The 19,882-nt window shown below is 42.0% G+C and overlaps 1 protein-coding gene across 1 annotated transcript in view; it reads left to right on the forward strand.

Moving 5' to 3' along the window:
- ITIH5 (inter-alpha-trypsin inhibitor heavy chain 5) overlaps positions 1–19,882 on the forward strand; it is a gene marked incomplete at its 5' end in the record, with an annotated part of 69,930 nt that overhangs the window by 27,784 nt on the left and 22,264 nt on the right. The window contains 2 exons of the mRNA XM_080812480.1: positions 10,180–10,349; positions 10,977–11,093. Coding sequence (XP_080668606.1) covers positions 10,180–10,349; positions 10,977–11,093 — 287 coding nt within the window. The remainder of the gene's footprint in view (positions 1–10,179; positions 10,350–10,976; positions 11,094–19,882) is intronic.

Genomic DNA, 19,882 nt, shown 5'->3' on the forward strand with positions numbered 1-19,882 from the left:
TCCACGTGCTGTGTCTCTTCAGATAGCTGTATTTTTTAAAGCACCCCAGGTAATTCTGAAGCCCTACAAATGTTGGGAACCCTTACTTTGAACTTACTAGCAGACTTTAGGGGATTAATAACTATGTCAAGATCTGAACCTACAGAATACTTTCGATCCTTGTTAAGTGTGTATCGTTCTTCTTTTCCACCTACATGTTTTTACTATTGGATACAGGCCAACATAGAATTACTCACACAGTTGGTGGAAAATAACCTCTTCCCATATGCAGCTTCTTCTGTTCATCAACATAGATGGAATGTGAAATGGAAAAGTGCCAACAGGCCATCCCAGTGGAGTTGGTGCAGTCTTTCTAGTATAGTCTTGAGCTCCTTAAATAAGGTATCCCATCTTCTCTTGGAAAAGATAAATACAATCATTCAGGGCATTTTTGGGGTCAGAAGAGCTTCTCTCTTTTCCTTGATTCCCACCATGGCTTTCTGGACCTCTCCTGCTGTTCCCCACTTTTCCCCAGACCACAGTGAGAGCAGAGGCTCCCACCTTTCGGATCCTGGCTTACTGTCCACCTTCACGTGTGGACATGCCAGTTTCACACAGCTCCTTTGGCTCAGAGGGTCCTGATCATCAGTGCATGTTACGATCAGCCAGGGAGCTTTTGGAGATCTATTACCTATGCCAGTTAAATTAGAGTTCCCAGGGATGGAAACCAGAGGATTGTCTTCTTGTTTTCAAGCGTTACTTGACTCCATTTCTACCTCTTCATTCCCTAAAACTCTAGTCCTGGGCTGCTCACTCTGTTTCCAAGTTTCCCAGCTGGAGTTCTTAAGTGATCTCAACTCCTCATCTTTGTCAAAACCAGTGGACTCATGTGAAATCACCCTAATCTGACATTAAAAGGGAATTTTAGTTTCAGGGGCTAGGAGACCATCATAACTGTCTTTATTTGCTCCCAGTATCTGGTTCATCTTTGAGGGGGTCCCATACTAAAGAACACAGAAGACAGCTAAAGGGAATCAGTTTGTGCTCTTAAAATACATTCTAAAAAGACAAGCTACAGAATGGGAAAAATATTTGCAAATCCTATGTCAAAGCATCTGGTGTCCAGAATATATAAAGAATTCTTACAACTCAACCAAGAAAAGATAAACAGTCCAATTAAGACATGGGCAAAGGACTTGAAAAAATAAAAGAATGCAACTAGATTTTCAACACTTCCCTTGTTTAAGTTGGTTAATTTTGCCAGATCTTGAGTATAGCTCTTATTTTGTTGTGAAGGGGGGATTAAGAGGCAGAATTTGTTTCCAGAAGACTGGTTACAAATACATAGATCTCCTTTTCCTGAGTTACCAGATAAAATATAGGATGCTCAGTTAAGCTTGAACTTCAGATACACAGTTATATCCTGTGCAATCTCTGGGACATATTTACACTAAAAAAATCTTTTGTTGTTTATCTGAAATTCAGATTTAACTGGGCATCCTGTGTTTTTATTTGCTAAATCTGGCAGCTCTGCTCTATTGAAGGACTGCATTGTGACTGATGGTTCACCCCTGGTCCCAGCTCCCTGCTGCTCTGTATTCTTCCCCCAGATCCAGTCTCCACTCTGTATTTGGAAGGGAATGGCCCTGTTTGGCCTCTGTGCATTTGCCAGGAAATAATAATCTGGTTGTTATGTGAGGGTTTCCAGCATTGTTCAGTGCAGAAATTATTCAGGTATGAATCATTTGGCTCCATAGTTGGTTTTGTTTTGTTTTGTTTTTAATGCTGATATGAGAACCATGTTGTTCGTTCTGACGTGGGTTGTAGTTCGGTCAGGGCCAGCTGTGAGCAGGATGGCTCCAAGAGACCCGGGAGGGTGGTCTTCTCTCTTGAACTTGACATTGGTGAGCAACCTACTCTTCTTGGGGAGACTGCACTCTATCTCTTCCCTCTTCCTGTTGCCTGGTTGGTGTATGAGGTGGATTTTTGTCGGGCATGTGGCACTGCCCACCATAGCTGTGGCTGAAGCCAGAGATGTGCCCATGGCATGTGACGTGGGTTACTGAGAGCACCTGCCATTGCCCCCAAAACACTCTCAAGATGGATTCTCTTGAAAGGCTCCCCGCTTCATCTGCCCAACTATGGGCCAATGTGTCGAGGCATCTCCATGTTAACCGTTCAACAAGCTTGTCTTGAGTTCTCTCCACGTTCCTGGCAGCTGTGCCAGACGCCTGGAACCTAAAGGTATCCAAGACATTGTCACTGCCATCGAAGAACTTCCAGTCAGTAATTCTTAAGAATTAAAAAAGTCTTTAATTGTGGTAAAAAACACATAACGTTAACTTAACCATCTTAATTAACCAGTTCTAAGTACAGCTGAATAGTGCCGAGTTTATTTACACCGTTGGGCAACCAATCTCCAGAACTTTTTCAACTTTCCAAACTGAGATTCTATATTCATTCAACAACAGCTCCCTGTTACTGTTCACCCCCACCCCACCCCACCCCTCAGCCCCTCACAACTACCAATTCCCTTTCTGTCTCGGTGAGTTTGACTACTCTAGGTTCCTCGTGTAAGTGGAATCACACAGTATTTGTCTTTTTGTGACTGGCTTATTTCACTTAGTGTAATGCCCGCAAGGGTCAGCCGTATTGTGGCTGGATTTCCTTCCTTTCCATGGCTGGAAAAGAGTCCGTTGTATGCGTAGACCACATTCGCTGAAGGACACTTGGGTTTCTTCCACTCTTTGCTACAGTGAATAGTGCTGCTTATAATAAACATGGTGTACGTGATCTTCGAGATCCTGCTTTCAATTTTATTGGGCATATACCCCAAAGTGGAATTACTGGATCATCTGGTAGTTCTGTTTTTAATCTGTGGAGGGGCCTCCATACTGTCTTCCGTAGTGCTGTGCCATTTTACAATCCCACTCACAGGGCCCAAGAGCTCCGGTTTTCCCACATCCTCTCCAGCACTAGTTATTTTCTATCTTATTGATAGTAGTCATCCTGGTGGGTATGTAGAGTTGGCAGTTTTGAACGATAAAAGAAAACCCTCTGTCCGGTTGAATCTGTGAAATGCTGTGAAGAGTTTCCCAGTGACTGAGCCATGTTCCACCTTCATGCAGGTGGGCAGTGTAGAGGCATCTAACAGAAATCTCTTGATCGTAGACTCCTATGCTGCTCTGGCACCATTTTTGGTAGGTTTTCCTTTGGTTCAGTCTCAGATACTTAAAGAGCTAGTATTTAAGGTTTTCTGTGGACTCAAAACGATACCAGGAAGGGATATAGCACATGCTTTTAGGGCGTAACTGTGTGTAGAATGTGTGAGAGTTGACTTGGTTCATGTGTAGTTTCTCTGGAACGTCAGTCACACAGGGAAAGCTGAGGCTCAGGAAGGTAGTATTTTAGGAAGAAAGAGCAGTGAGCAACTAGTGAAGAAGGCAAACTTTCTAAAAAATTTGGACAAGTACTACTTTATAAAGTGACAGAGTTGAATTGGAACTCTTCCATCTGTCAGTCTGCATTAGTATCCTCTGCTAAGTTGTTGCCATCCTATCTATATGATGCTCTTTTCCAAAAAGATTTCAAACACCTATTATTAATCTAGGGGACAAAACACCTTTCCCATAAGAAAAGGATACTCGGAGGCTTATGAGGGTATTTAACCGAATTCCTTCTCATCTTTATTGCCCAACTTTACCACGTTTTCCCCTGAGACCTCGCCAGTATACATTTTTTATTGACATGTGACTCATGCACAGCATTATCTTAGTTTCAGTTGTACAGCGTGATGATTCTATATTTATATATGCTGCAGAACGATCTCCGTACTAAATCTAGTTAACATTCATCACCACACAGTTATGGAGATTTTTTTTGTTGTGATGCAAACTTTTAAGATTTACTCTCTCTCTCTCTCTCAAAGCAACCCACGGAATGGGAGAAGATATTTGCAAATGACAGTACAGATAAAAGGTTGATATCCAGGATCTCTCTCTCTCTTTAAAGATTTTATTTATTTATTTGAGAGAGAGAGAGAGCACATAAGCAGGGGGACCAGCAGAATTTTGTCTGTATTGCTCCCATCAAAGGGTAGTTGTCCCATTATTCACAATACTTTTGACTGTCCCATATTGAAGAAATCTCCCTACTGGGGTCCAGGCGAGCAGGTTACGTAAACAAACGTGGACAGTTTAGACCACTTTCCAAGGGAAATGAGAAGGCAGAGTTTGTTTGGAAACCCTTTTGTAAAAGCACCAGGTGTTGGCCTCCTTCCTCCGACAGTCGGCAAACCCAGGGTCCACAGGAAGGAGACAGGAAGGAGTCGGTTGACCCCAAAGGGCATAGCTTCCAGATGATGCCCTTGACTGTGGTTCTTCGCTTCTAAATCTTTTCACCTTTAGACACGTTACATAGCAATTGACTTCCTTTTTTCCCCATGTGGTTGTCTAGGAGAAGAATGTTTATTTGTGAATAACATCCATGTTCCGGGACAAAACTAAGGACCTACGTGTTCTCTAAAATATATGAAGGGCTTTTTCATTACGAGACAGAATCAGTGGGAGGAATATTTAATAGCATTTGTGTGTGTGCTTCATAACCTTATGTAGACTCCTTGGAGAGTCTAGGGAAAGCTATGGGCACTCTGTCCAGGAAAAATACACACATGGATACTTTTATGCGAAATTCTGTATATAATTTCAGGGGCCTCTTGGGAAGCTACCAACTCCATGATACTTTTTAAAGATTGTTCTCGCTATAAATATTCTTGAACTCCCTTTTAGGAATGTTTATTATGGTTTATCTTTTTTCCTCCAAATAATGATTATTTTGTTTTCACTAAGCTCTCAGTTGTATGGAGAAAACTGTTACGGCAAAAATGTAAACTGTATATTATCAGAGAGTATTTTTTTCCCGCATGAGTTTCCCTTTACCCAAGACAAAGAGAATAAGAAACTCCTTCAGAAGGAACAGAGGCGGGGGCTCCTAAGTCTTGAGCACTTTCCACGTACCCGCACCATGTTCAATGCCTTATATACGTGATCTCACTTCACTTGGACAGTGATTCTCTGACGTGGATTTACTCCAGTCGAATGGATGGACTGAGGCTTAGAGATATTAAGTCAGTCATTTTGAGTCTGTCAAATCTTAGAGCCCACTTTCTTTGGTATTATGTACCTTCTAAAATAACTCGTATCTTCTTGTTCAAAAATACTGGACTCTAGACAGGGAGAGCGTATCCAGAGGATGCTGGTGACCTGAGGAGCAGGGAGGAGAGGGTGGAGAAGGAGAGGTTAGCGAACCTTCCCAAGGACGCCCTTGAGGCCCTGGTGGACCACAGAGGGTCATCTTGAATGAGAGCATGGATGTTTGCGTCAAAACGGGAAGATGACATGAGATTCGCGCCTCCAATTCAGAGCAATCACGGCACTGCACTCCTTCCCCTAACCAAGCGGGCATGGACGAGAGCAAGCCAAGAGCAGGAAGAGACATGTGTGCTCTCATTAGAAAAGTAGGTCAGAGTCTCACTCTTTTGGTCTGCTCCCAGCCTCTTCGCTTGCCCTCTTCATTATGTTTAGAACACATGCCGTGACAGTGGCGGGCCTGCGAATCAACTTCATTGTGCTCACTGTCACATGCCGTGACAGTGGCGGGCCTGCGAATCAAGTTTTGTGGCTGTAAGCTCTATGAGCCCTGATTCACATAAGGAAAAGCTAAACACTATTATTCTGGTTTGGGATGTTGGTCAGTAACTCTGGGGCAGCCTAGATTGACCTCGTGGACGAAAAGGTTTTTTTTCCTTCTCTAGTAAAAGGAGGATTTTATTTTCTAGAGTTATTGCTCTGGAATTTTTCCCAGCAAACTTTTTTTTTTTTTTTTTTTTTTGATAGTCAGTGGAAAATTCATTGGGTCACATTCACAGTCTGAGACTTAATGGGTGGAAGTCAGCCCAGGAGTTAGGCTTCTTGCTGTTTAACCAAAGTGGGAACCAACCCACTCTTTGGGCATAGAAAATAAGCCCATTTAGAGGAATCTCATGAATTTTCATCATGAACTAGCAAACATCAGAGGTCAATAGGAAACCAAAATAATAATACACTATCTTTCTCCTGGCTTATATCAAAGAGCCCAGTCAAATGAATTATGAAGAGAGAAATTATACTTTTTAATCCTCGGTGCTTTCACTCAACCATGAATGGTATTAATTCAGGGGAGTCGTAAAGAGCATTTCAATGAGAGAGATCTGGAACAAGGAAGAGTCGGTACATGCCGATAGTATGAAGGGGGTCAATCTAATGTAGACTTTGAAAGTTGGATATAACCTGGTGCTGTGCAAGGCTTATTAAAATACAGCTTTCTGGGGCCCCCCTTCCAGAGTTTGTGAGTGGGCCCAAGAATTTGTGTTTCTAGCAAGTTCGCAGGTGATGCTGCTGCATGTGCCCACAGGAGATCTGGGACGCAGGCACGAGACCTGTGTCCCAGACCTGTGTCTGGCACCATGGCGCGAGAGGTGCTCTGCTCCACCCCCACAGGTGATTGAAGCATCCAGGGTCTGCTTGAACACTTCCGGTGAAATGGGTTGTGACTGCCGCCTGTGCCCACAGGACATCCTTCCTAGAGCTTGCTGAGGCTGAACAGAGAGTGCTTCCCAGTAACCTTACCCCGGTCCTAATTCTGCCAGCTGGAATTACTCTGACTACACCTAATCCCCATATAAATGCCCACACTAAGAGACTTATCCTAAGGAAAAGAATAGATAGGCTGTCTCTGGCAAATAATGTCCGTTACATGCTAGGGGATGCCTGCTCATTCTGTTCTGCCATGCAGATCCCAGTGAGTTTAGGTTTTTAAAAAAATTAGGGTCCATGTGAATAAAGTGTATAAATCTCATTTATACAGCTTGATGAATTTTCACCTGTGTGTACACCCAGACAACTACTTCCAGGCCAAGATAAAGAGTATTTTCACAAACCCAAAGGACTCCCGTACTCTTTCCCAGTAGGTACTCACCCCCCTAGCGGTGGCTACCATTCTTCACCATTATTCTGCGTCCCGTGGACCAATCGTGCTTGCTCATGAGCTGTATGTAAACGGAAGCATAGAGAGTATTCTCTTCTGTATCTATGTGCCCGCTCAAAATGACCGTGAGACGCTGTAGAAATAGCAGGGATTCTTTCCTTTTCACTGTACGTAGTATCCCAAGTTCGATCTGTTGTATTGTCTTATATTTAATTCCCTGGCCCTTTTACTATTTTGTATATTTTTAAGGTTTATAATAACATCCGCTGGCATGAATCAGAATGGCCTAAGTACAGTCGTTCCCCCTTACCTGTGGTCTCATGTCCCTCAGTCACCGTTATCCCTGGTCACCCACAGTCCTGGAAGCAGATGTTGCCCTCTCTGAAGGCAGTCGTAGCTTCACACTATGTCACAGCACCTACCTCCCTTAACTCGCTTCATCCAGTATGTAGCCATTTTATCCTCTCACGTCATCCCAAGAAGGGTGAGGATGGCACAGGAAGATGGTTTGAGAGAGAGACCACATTCATGTGACTCCTACTGCAGTATGTTCTGATCATTGTATTTTATTATTAATATTGTTAATCACTTACTGTGTCTAACTTACAAATTAAGCTTTGAATACACATATATGTAGTAAAAAATGCATAGTGTATCTAGGGATAAGGGTGGGGATAAGGGTGTGGAGATAAGGAGGGACTTTGGTCCGTGACATCACTTGATCTTTTCAATAGCGCAAGTTTGGTAGACCATTAGCCCATTTTGCAGATGAGATAACCAAAGCTTGCTAACTTGCCCAAAGTCTCACAGGTAACGAGTGGTTGAGACGGTATTGAACTTAGGTCCTTCTGTTCATTCATGATTCCGAGTTCTCAGCCATGTTTACCAGTAATCACCAAGGAGAGGTTGACTCTGAAGAGCACACATGGTCCTTCTATTTCAAAGACCTTTCCATTTTCAGCCTTTCCCCCTTCCTCTCTGTAGTGGTTCTTTGGCACCATGCTGGTGAGCTGGAGGACGGCATTTGTCACCGTGCCATTGAGATTGTCCAGCTCCTTCTTCAGATGGGCAGATCTGTTGGAAGCATGTTATCTTTCATACAACTGTCTTCAGTAAAAATAAGATTTCCTAATTGCTGGCTTTCTCTTCATTCCTGAAACCTCTGCCCTCCATGGGTGAAAATAATAGAATCAGCTCTGCCCTGTGGTTCCTGTTAAGGTTACACCTAAATTGTCTTTGAAAACTAATTGTCTGTTCTGTTGAAGGAAATGTTTAAACTTCCTTTGATTTTAATGTCTAATAAACCCTTAGCAAGATAAAGTTTATTCTTACGTATAAATTACCACAGGCAAATTATGCCTTGTTTCCTATTTTATTTTGCTAATTAGGTATGGAAGATTGTTGGTCAGCTCACTTTATGTATGGTGTCAACTTGAAGAGATTTTTAAAAATGATCAGATGCTTTGCAGGAGTTTTAAGCCTGGCTTTGATTCAGTATCTGGATAAAGTTTTGACATATACTGATATTTATGTATCCTCCATTCTATTTTTATATTCCTCTTGGTGCATGCAGAGCTAAAAAATTTGAATTTCTGTTGTTGAGTATGTAGACATGGTGGTGTTTGGATTTGTAAAGGTGGGTAGTCTGTGAGGTAATTGTCTATTCTAACAGTAAATGAAGGTCGGGAGTAAAACATGGGCTGTGGTGCACTGAATCTTTCATCCCACTAGTTTTTCTTAAATCATATAAAATCCATTTATGGATTTATCTTTCTGTAATTCTAATTTGCATTTGAGGATTTATGCTGGGAGAAACTTTGGGAGCAGTTTGTTTGTTTGTTTGTTTGTTTGTTTAAAGAGCCATAACCTTTCTGGACAAACAGGATGCTAGGGCAACCAAATGCTTGGTGGTGGGAGGTGTTTCTTCTGGAAGATTTCCACAGGAAAGGGGTGACAAGAATTAGACACTGCACTTTTGCAACTCTAATGAAATAGTAGAAACAGACAAACATCATCAGTGTCTGGTAAAACAACGAAGTGAAAGATCGATGAGGAGCTTTATAATGGGTGATCGGATTGACAACATGGGAGCCCGCCATCTTTTTTTACTATAGCTGAAAGCAGACAAGTAGACACTGTGTGCTTCTGACATGGAAAAGTGGTAAGCAGTCAGCATCATTTCATCACCTGTGAAGTGTTCTTGTCAGTGGTATGGACCTGTGTCTAAGCAAGCGTCTAGCTTTCCTACCAGAACGCAGGAAGTAGAGAAGACGGAGATGTGTTTCCCGACATCGACTCCACATTAGACTCACATGGGGGATTTTTAAAGCTCTGATGCCCAGGCTATCCCCCAGACCAATTAAATGAGCTCTTGCCTGGATATCGCTATTTTTTTCTAGTTCCGCCAGATGTTACAGTTTGAGCCAAGGATAGAAACCAGGGGAATTGAGGAGCAAGTTAAAAGATAAGACAAAGCAGTCACAAAATGCAGCATCTAAGAAATTCGATAGGACAAAAACCAGAGTTTTACAACATGTTTATGTAACATTAGAAGAAACGCCTGTAGATTAAAAGAGATTTAAGAAACATAAACCTGATGTGCTGTGTGGTCTTTTTTGATCTGGATTTGAAGGAATCAGTCATATTGAGACACATTCTAAAGAATCGGGAGAATTTCGATGCAGACTGAGTATATTCGGGGATAAGATGGCACTGAGCCTTGGTTTTGTAACTTGTGATGATGGTTTTGTGGTTATGCGGAAAAAAGTTCTTACAGTTGGAGATACCTACCAAAGTATCTATGGATGAAATACGAGGTCTGGGATTTGTTCTCAAAGACTCTAGCAAGATACTGTGAGGGGATTCATAAAAACAGATACAGACGATGATAAGAGGTTGATAATCGTTCAGTTGAGTGAGATGTAGATGGGGGTTCATTTTACTATTCTCTCTACTTCTGTGTGTTTAGAAAAGTTACATAAAAGGTGAAAAAGAAGGTATAAAGGTGAAATCTGTAACATCTCTTGCACTGGGATGTACTATCAGTGTGAAGACTGTGAAGTTCATATGGCGTATAAACCTGCAATGAAGTCAAATCTAGCCCTGTGTCCATGCAAAACATCCCTGCTTCTTTTCCAGAAAATATCGATATGAATTCTGTTTATATCTTGCTTGCAGATGATTCTGGGCCTCCTCCTTCTACTGTTATCAACCAAAATGACACTTTTGCCAAAGTGACTTTTAAGCCTAGTGTGGTCCAGCAAGCCCGGATTGCTCAGAATGGCGTTTTGGGAGATTTCATCATTAGATATGACGTCAACAGGGAGCAGAGCATTGGGGACATCCAGGTAATGGGCTTGTTGTTGCCACTTTGTGTCAGTTGCTTGATACTTTCAGTTAGACTCAGAATGAGGGATTCTAGTTCTTATCTGAGGGAGGGAGAACATTCTGCTTCCGAGAAATTTATTTTAACTTAAAATATGTCTCCAAGGGGACTAGGGTGTTCCCTTCCTATTTCCTGCTTCAGTAATCTGGAGAGCGAATGAAATCTGTAATGTAATTTTCCCTGCGGTGTTTTAGATGAAGTTAGAATTTTAGTTCATCTTCAATTTTAATTAAGAGAGCCTGGTCCATGGCTCATTTCCCTTTAGGTTTTATTGCTCCAGAGACAGGGTGGGAATATTAAAATGCATTAGCATGCACCCAGAATGTAGACGGCTTTGACATCTCAACTTGTTAAAACCACGTATTGAAGGAAGCGGGAATTCCAAGTGACAAGGGCCATAGCGGGTGGATAATTAAAATCGAATTAGTCAGCATAGGCGATAAATTTTAAAGGGATGATTTTATCTTTATGAAATCTGTTTCGTGCACTTCGTGCTCTGACTTGTGGAAGTTGTACAGACTGTCCATCTTGGGTAGTTTTCCTGCCTCTTCCAGGCACTACCGTTTTTACTTTCTCTTCCCTGCACCAGGTTCTAAATGGCTACTTTGTGCACTACTTTGCCCCCAAAGACCTACCTCCTTTGCCCAAGAACGTGGTATTTGTGCTCGACAGCAGTGCCTCTATGGTAGGAACCAAGCTCCGGCAGGTGAGTGAAGGCCAGCTGCCAATTTTGTTCTTTCTCACTTTTGCCTGGAACCATGATGCACCGTGGGAATAAAATTCAGTTGATGCCATATGTCTGCTTTACCACCCAGCTGTTCCTGCTTACACAGAACCTTCCAGAGCGGATAATCCAGTTCAACCATTGACATAAGCTATCATTTCAGGATGGTGGTTTTATGAGAGCAGAGGGGAATGCTGTAGGAGCACTTGGAAATAAAGGGAGCTGGCAGAGTAGACAATGTGAGACAGGAATACAGTGAGAGGGACAGTCAGCAGCACTACTGTTGATGGAATAATTCTGTTCTGTAATGATGACCTTTCAGAGCAATGGAACAGAGTCATTGGCAGCCCTGTTGGTCTACTCTTAGGACGGAGAACTTCTATCTCAATAATTCAGGATATTCTTGCTGCATTTAGGATAAATGTTAAAATTCTAGGGGTAGGAGGAACATTAGGGGACATGTAGTCTATGCTGAAATATTGAACTATACTGAAAATACAAGTATTAAAAATTTTTTAAAGATTTTATTTATATATTAGAGAGAGAGTGAGAGAGCAAGTGAGAGAAAGAGAGAGAGCACAGAGGTAAGAGGGAGAGGGAGAAGCAAAATTGCTGCTGAACAGAGAGTCCAATGTGGGACCCAATCCCGGGACCCCAAGTTCATGACCTGAGCCGAAGGCTGGCGCTTAACTGACTGAGCCACCCAGGTGCCCCTGTTAAAAATTTTTTAGCAAACCACTGGAAAGAGCTATTCCTTATCTTACTCTGGTATCATAAATATCACAACTTTGCTTTTTTAATATAGTTTCACCTCACATAACAGAAAACGGAAAAAGCTACTGACTGCCAGACCAAATTATAACTCTGTATTCATCAAACACTTAATTTTCTTGCTTTTCTTTCTTAATTATCTATTTTTATCAATTAATAATAAGTATGTGGTTTAATAATACCATACCTCAAAAGAACCCTCTACCCTATCTCTTTCCACCCCTTAGATCACATTCCACATGTAGTTAAACCTGATCTTAGCTGATAAACATTGTAAATATTTTCTCAGCTACTACTTTGTAAGTAGCTTTGGCCATTTGTATTTTAAAAATCATGTAGAATCTGTTGATTTTTTTTTCTTCATGGCATCTTATTTTCCTCTACCCCAAAATAGTAAAAAAACATATTCTGTGCAAAAATAGGATTTAACTATTTTCTTTCAGAAGATTGCCAGGTATATTTTCTGACTTGTATTGGGGCAAGATATCTTCACCCTGTCAGTCAACTCCATGTAGCTCTTCCACAGCATGTCCTTGTACAGAATTCTTCCCGCTGACTTCTCCACTTTGATTCTTTTCCTTTCCTCTTGCATCTCGGACCTTCCACCTGGGATTACTTTTCTTTTGCCTGAAGAATACTCATCGGTATCTTCTTAGATGTGGATCTGCTGGTAAAGAATTCTCTTCGTTTCTGTTTGTCTAAAGATGCTTTATTTCTTTCTCATTCTTGAAGGATATTTTTACTGGGAATAGAATTTTGCATTGACAGTGTTTTTTCTTTCCTTTGAAGATAGATCCCATTGTCTCCGGGCTTCCATTGTTGCCATGGATAAATCAGTAATTATACTAACTGTTGTTCCTCTAAAGATAATCTTTTATTGTTGACTGCTTTTAAGATTTTCTTCTTTATCTTAAGTTTTCTGTAGTTTTAATATGATGGTCTCAGATGTGGATGTCTTATTTTTTTTTTCTGCCTGAGGTTCCTAGGACTTCATGAATTTGTGGATTCATGGGAAAATCCTCAGCCATTATTTCTGAAATCACTTTGGCTCACTTTTCCTTCTGAGATTCCAGTGTTAGAAAATTTCTCTGTATCCTGTTTCCCTTGCTCTCTTCTATTTATTCCAATTTTTGCCTTCCCATACTTCATTCCAAACCTATCTTACAGTTCACCAATTATCTTTTCAGATATATTCAGTCTGCTCTCAAACTCATCCATTGAGTTATTTCAGTTATTGCATTTTTAAGTTCTAAACTTTCCATTTTGTTCTTTTCAGATCTGCTCTGTCACTTTTTAGAAGCTTCAGTTACAACACAGTTTGCAATACACTTTTTATTTTCTCAAACATCATAAACATAGTTATTTTAAAGTGAGTGTTTAGGAGAGCATGTATTGCACAGAGCACTGGGTGTGGTGCATAAACAATGAATCTTGGAACACTGAAAAAATAAAATTAAATTAAAAAAATAAAAGGATTATTTTTAAAATTAAATAAATCAAGTATGTATCTGATCTTTCCAAACTTGAGCCCCTTTGGATCTGTTTTTATTATTTTTCTTCTCTCCTTGTGTGACTGGTCATTTTTGATTGCATGATGAACATTATATTCAAACATTTGTTTGTAGAAATAATTGAAGGCCTATGGTGATGATCTTTTCTGCTAAAGAAAGTTTGGGGTGGGGCGCCTGGCTGGCTCAGTGGGTTAAGCCTCTGCCTTCAGCTCAGGTCATGATCCCAGGGTCCTGGGATCGAGCCCCGCATCAGGCTCTCTGCTCAGCAGGGAGCCTGCTTCCTCCTCTCTCTCTGCCTGCCTCTCTGTCTACTTGTGATCTCTGTCAAATAAATAAATAAAATCTTAAAAAAAAAAAAGAAAGTTTGGGGTACCTGGGGGATTATAATCTGGGATCATTTTTTAAAAGATTTATTTACTTATTTTAAGAGAGCGAGCATGTGCAAGTGGGGAGGAGGGCAGAGGGAGAGAGAATCCTGACGCAGACTCATCGCTAAGTGCAGAGCCTGATGCAAGGCTTGATCCAATGACCCTGAGATTACTGCCTGAGCTGAAATCAAGAATCAGCCATTTAACCAACTGAGCCAACCAGGTGCCCTAATCAGGGATCATTTTAGTCCATTTTCAGGGCTTGAGATTTTTCTGGGCAGCCCAGATGGCTCAAAGCTGGATTGCAGTCCTTTCAAGACTAGTTTATTTCTGTAGAGCACAAGATGTAGAGGTTCACCAGAGCACCCTCCCTGGTAGGCTCCGGACTTCAACTTTTAACCCCCTTAGCTACTCAGGTGATGCCCAGCTTCTCAGATGCTTCCTTGGCCTTGATGAACATCTTTGATAAAAGTGATCCCAAACGTTGAGCCTGCCTCTTTAAATTTTCATCTTTTCCCGGATATTTTGTGCACTATTTTGATACTCTCACGATTTTAAAAAATATATACATTTTTTATATTGCTTTTTAAGTTATTCACAGTGGGAAGGTTGGGTGTAAATTACCTGAAGGTTTCTTTATGGACAATGTTTCCCAAAGTGATTATCACACATACGTGAAACATTCCTTTGTAGTGGTTGATTTTCTGTTGATGTTTGAGAGGCTTCACAGCCTTGTCCTATTTACTGAATTTTCTGTAAAGTTCTTTGCTTTAGGCACTGCAAGTAGTTTTTGTGACTCTGATGGCTGGATAACATGCTGACAGGAGAATCATGGCTTCTTTGGCGACATGTTGGCCGCAGAACGTAGTGTTAATTAGGTCTTGCATCTGAGCCTGCATGGTCATTCCCATTTGGATTTTGAATCAATTAGCAGTTACTGAGTAGGTGCCGCATGCTAGGTTCTCCGTGTGTGTCATGAAATGTCTACGCACCTGTAAATCCTCATATTTTCTTTCTTTTTTCTTTTTCTTTTTCTTTAAGGCAATGACCTTCATGAGGCCAGGGTTTGGATTTACAGTGGGGAGAGGAAACATAACTTGATGAAAATATTGATAATTAAAATTCCTGCAACCAATATGAATTTGTGTTACCACCAAATGTCTTGTATTTTGATATTTTCACTTGCCCTTATATTATGAATATATATAATATTATCAAATATTCTTTAAAAAGCTGAGCTTAATGGCCATAAGCCAGTACTGTTCCATAGAAATTCCTATGAGAATAGGGATGTTCTCTACCTATGGTATCCCGTGTGGCAACCACTAGCCACAGGTGGCTATTAGCACTCCAAATGAGACTAATGCCACTGAGGAACTGACATTTTAAAAATCCTATTTAATTTTAATACATTTAAATTTAAGTAGCCCCGTGTGACTAGTGGTTACTGTATTGGATAGTGCAGCTGAAAAACAGTGACTCACTCTGCCACCAGTGAGAGAGTTGAAGTTGCCTCCTTTTTCACTAATTATAAACAGCCTTGGGATAACTGTCTTCATGTAGAAATCTTTGACCACATGTCAATCATTTTCTTAAGTTAGATTCTTAGAAGCAGGATTACTGGGGCAAGGACTGCTAACTAATTTGTGCCTTTTACAGATATTAAAACCACGTTTTCTAGAAGGCTATACCAATTTATAAACATGTAAAACTGTTACCGGAGTATGAATTCCATATGGATTAAGCAGTCAAATGTAATCAATGAACCACACCCCAAAATAAGTATAAAAATATGTCTATTTAATTAATTTTGAAGTAGGGAAAGACTTTTTAAGCCTAAAAGCCGTGAAAAGGAATTTTAAAGGGGAAAAAAAATCAGCAACTGTAGCTATATAAAAAAAATCAGCAACTGTAGCTATATAAAAACATTAAAACTTTTTTTTTTTTTTTTAAAGATTTTATTTATTTATTTGACAGACAGATCACAAGTAGGCAGAGAGGCAGGCGGAGAGAGAAGGGAGGAAGCAGGCTCCCTGCTGAGCAGAGAGCCCGATGCGGGGCTCGATCCCAGGACGCCAGGATCATGACCTGAGCCGAAGGCAGCGGCTTTAACCCACTGAGCCACCCAGGCGCCCCAAAACATTAAAACTTTTAAGTAAAAACAAAATAAAAGTGGACAGAAGGCTGGAAAATTTATGCAGCCAAGGGTTTATCTTTAATAGATAAAGAGCCATTCCAGGTCAATTAATAGTAATCTTATATAAGAAATGAGCAAAGAATATGAAATAATTTACAAAAAGGAAATAAGATTCAATAAGATTATGAAAGTCAAATGTACTAGTGACTAAAAAATGCAAATTAAAAAATACTGTTTAAGCCTCTGCCTTCGGCTCAGGTCATGGTCTCAGGGTCCTGGGATCGAGCCCCACATCAGGCTCTCTGCTCAGCAGGGAGCCTGTTTCCCTCTCTCTCTGCCTGCCTCTCTGCCTTCTTGTGATCTCTCTTTCTGTCAAATAAATAAATAAAATCCTTAAAAAATGCTATTTATATCTTCATATTGTCAAACCTCAAATAATGTAAATTACTTATAATGACAGCTTCTGTAGTGTGCATTTGTAGAATTCAACAAAATTATTACACTTAAATTATTTCCCAGTAAATATTAAGAAACACCCAAAGAGTAAAATGCATGGTCCGTTCTGCACCTTCACACAAAGGTCATTAAATCACCCAAAGGCTACAGCAGCTCGAGTGACTCGTATCTTCAGCTGCCTGAGTCACATCAGGCCTTAACTTCAAACCCAATCCGCTCTAGGGCCCAGGATCTTCTACTTCCGGGGGGAGAACCATCAGGAATCTTCTTACTAAACCCCGGCATTTCGGGAGGGATTTCCGCACGTGGTGCAAGAGCAGTGTAGCGAAAGACGTCACCCTGGTTGCTCTTCTCCCCTCCTCCCTCATTCCTGGTCTGAAAATGCCATTACTGGGCACTGGAAGTCTGGCTTGCACTCTGCCGGCTTCTAAGCGACAGCCTGGCCTCTTTCCTGGAGAACCACCCTAGACCGGCCAAACACATGTCAGAAGCCTCTAGGCAATTTCTAAAGCCTGTCGCTGCCTTGGAATGTTTGGAAAACCGCTGCCTGTTTTAGCAGCTCTCAGCTGCCCCGAGGCCAGGGTACCAAGTGAAAAGCTTGGTTGGCACGGGAGCCTTGTACACAGTGTCATGCCCGCTGGTGAAGAGGAAGATGGCTCCAGAGCACGGAGCTTTCGCGATGTGTCCACAGGCTTGGCAACATTGGACATTTGTCGCAGGTCCCCTCAGGTCCTATGAAGAATCATTCACCGTCTCCCTGGGGGTTCTTGGCTCCCCTCTTCACTGATGGGCCCGAAGTACTTCACTCGGCTCATCACAGTGAGGGGCACAGAGTTGGCGTTGACTAATCTGAACAACTGATTTGTAAAGAATTGTAAGATCCTTAGAATGCGTTCTCCCGATTGGGTATGTCCGTGCTTGGGCACTTTCTGGTTCCGGTCCTAGTCCCAGTAGGACTGAGAGCCTGGAACCCAGGGCTCTACCAGTTCAGGAACAGCTACAGAGCGTCCCGCAGGTTCCTGGCACATGACTTGGCTCTGTTTTCTATCCCACGTGCCTTTGTTGGTGACTCTGTTGAGCAAGAGGCCTCATGCTAGATCAGGCAAGATTTCTGCCTCCTGATTTCAGCTTGGAAAACCTCTCAGTGGGAGGAGGAGCTGAGAAGAGCCACAGAAAATGTGATCAGCATAGCCCTTTGATTCTTGATTAGTTTCATGCTTAAAGCCCAGGAACTGGCAAATACGTATCCTCGGGAACAGAAAGGAGAAAATACATTTTCGTATTTTCAAAATACATAATACATTACAAAATACAACGCATTTATGTTTGTGAAATACATTTTTTCTTGCCCAAGGTTTACACGTTCTTCTCTTCCCTTTCCCTAATCTACGTAACTAGATCTACTTCCACCTTCATGTTAAGGAACTTGGCTGACGGACTCTTTCTGGCAACCAAGCAGAGGCTAATGAATCATTTACCAGATGTCTTTCATGGTAGAACTTTCTACAGATTCGTTCCCATCATCTGTGCCATTCTGGGCCAATCCTAGATTCCCATGGAACTTTTGGAAGTCTGTCTTCTTTTCTCCATTGAATTTAGTCATGCGTTTTGGAGGGTAGAGAACAAACATGCTGTTTCTTATCTGTCATTGCCAGATTCAAACGAGGGGAAACATGAACGTTGCTTGTGCGTCATTCATTGGCTTACTTCATGCTCTAGGTCATCAGTTTCATCTTCACGTCCAAAATTCAGCTTCCTCCAGCCATTTGGGCATTTTACGTGCAACCCTGTAGGCAAATAGCCTATCTGTAAGCGCCATAGATTTGGGAAGCATCATGGTTTTGATCATTAGAGCACATTCCCAATGCCCAGCATAGTGCCCAACACAGAGTAGTTAATGATTTTTGCTGAAATACACACCAGTACCTAAACATTAAATGTGGTGCACACTTTGGAGTCACAGTAAGTACCATGGAGTGGCCAGTACGTACCAAGCCCTGGAAGCGTTTTACATACTTTTTGATCGAGTCTTTCGGTGATCCAGTGAAATAGACAATGCTACCCCTTTTTATAAATGAGAAGGTGAGAGGCAGGGAGGTGACATCACTCTGCTGAAACGCTCTAAGTATTTACTTATGCTGTAAGTGGAAAAGCTCAGCATCAAGCCCAGTGTCCCCCAGCTCTTTCCTGTACCATTCTTCGTCGGACTGATAGACGTAGATGCTACAATGAGACCACTCTCAAGGACAGGTTCTACCTTCAAGTGACATGATGGGGGCAAGTGCACACAGATGTCAGCTGCCCTGAGAGGCTAAGAGGCTTCAGCCACCAGCGGATGTCCTTCCTGAAGGGAGCTGTTCTGCTCTGATGCATAGAATTAACCATCAGAGACTTATTATTTAACTGTGAGCACACGGTGTGCATGGACGGGGAGGCAGACTTCTTTCCTTTTATGAATTGGGTTGGGCAGCCTGAGTGCTGGCATGGAGACAACAGAGGTGTGGAGAGAAGGACAACGTTGGTGACTGTGAGGTCCAGTGATGTCGTGACCTTCATTCCAGCTGTCCTCTTCAAGAACTTGTGGATCTGCCACAGTTTGAAAGGGAAGCTGTTGGAAAAACATTAGGTTGTTTTATGTGGTGGGGATCAAAGGAAGGGCAGCCTGAGGGTCACTGAATGGCCAGGAAGACTGCCAGATAAGGCCAGCAGAACCCAGAGGGGTCAGGGGAGTAGTGACCTGGCTGGAGAAGACAGCTCCCTGAACAAGTGAAGGAACTCAGGAAAGCAAGACGGAGGAAGGCCGAATGAGGTCATGGCTTGGAAATTTGGAGGATGTCAGACGTAGGCTCTATATGGCTCTCGAATGAAAAAAGATGGATGATGAAAGTTGAGATACTCCTGCTTACCTTTTCAGGCTACAGGCCTTGTTGTAAACATCTGAAAGCATGGCTTCAGTTAATAATAATAAAAAAAAAATGTCTAGCTCCCCCTTTTCTGGTTTTCTAGAACAAAGGTCAAGAAACTTTTTCGATGGGGATAGACAAGATGGTCTCTGTCCTACTCGTCAAGTGTGCCACGTGGCGCAGAGGCAGCCACAGGCCATCTGCACAGAAGCCGTGTTTATGGAACAACAGGCAGCAGGCTGGATGTGTTCCCCAGGCCATCGTCCGCTGACCCTGGTCGGCGGAGGTGACTAACGGGCAGCCTAGAGATCATTTCAGTTGGTAGTATTCATTCTCGCCGACTGGGCTGCTCTTGTCCAGAGACGGCCATCAGCAGTTGTGTGGGTCAGAAATACATTGCAAAACAAAGATCTGGGGCTTCGGGCAGGGGACAGAAGGCAATGGGGAAAATGTGTTTTTGACTCTGACTCAGAATATGAGGAAACAAATGATGGACAGAGGGCACAGTATTCTTTCCCTCAGGTCACCACTGAAAACTTGGATTTTTTGTTTCAAAAAGATTCTCCCCTCCACAATGATGGTACAATTATAAGTCGGAGGACCCCATTTAAGAAACTTTTTGTTG

The sequence above is a fragment of the Martes martes genome (assembly GCF_963455335.1).
Source record: "Martes martes genome assembly, chromosome: 8".
NCBI classification, from domain to species: domain Eukaryota; kingdom Metazoa; phylum Chordata; class Mammalia; order Carnivora; family Mustelidae; genus Martes; species Martes martes.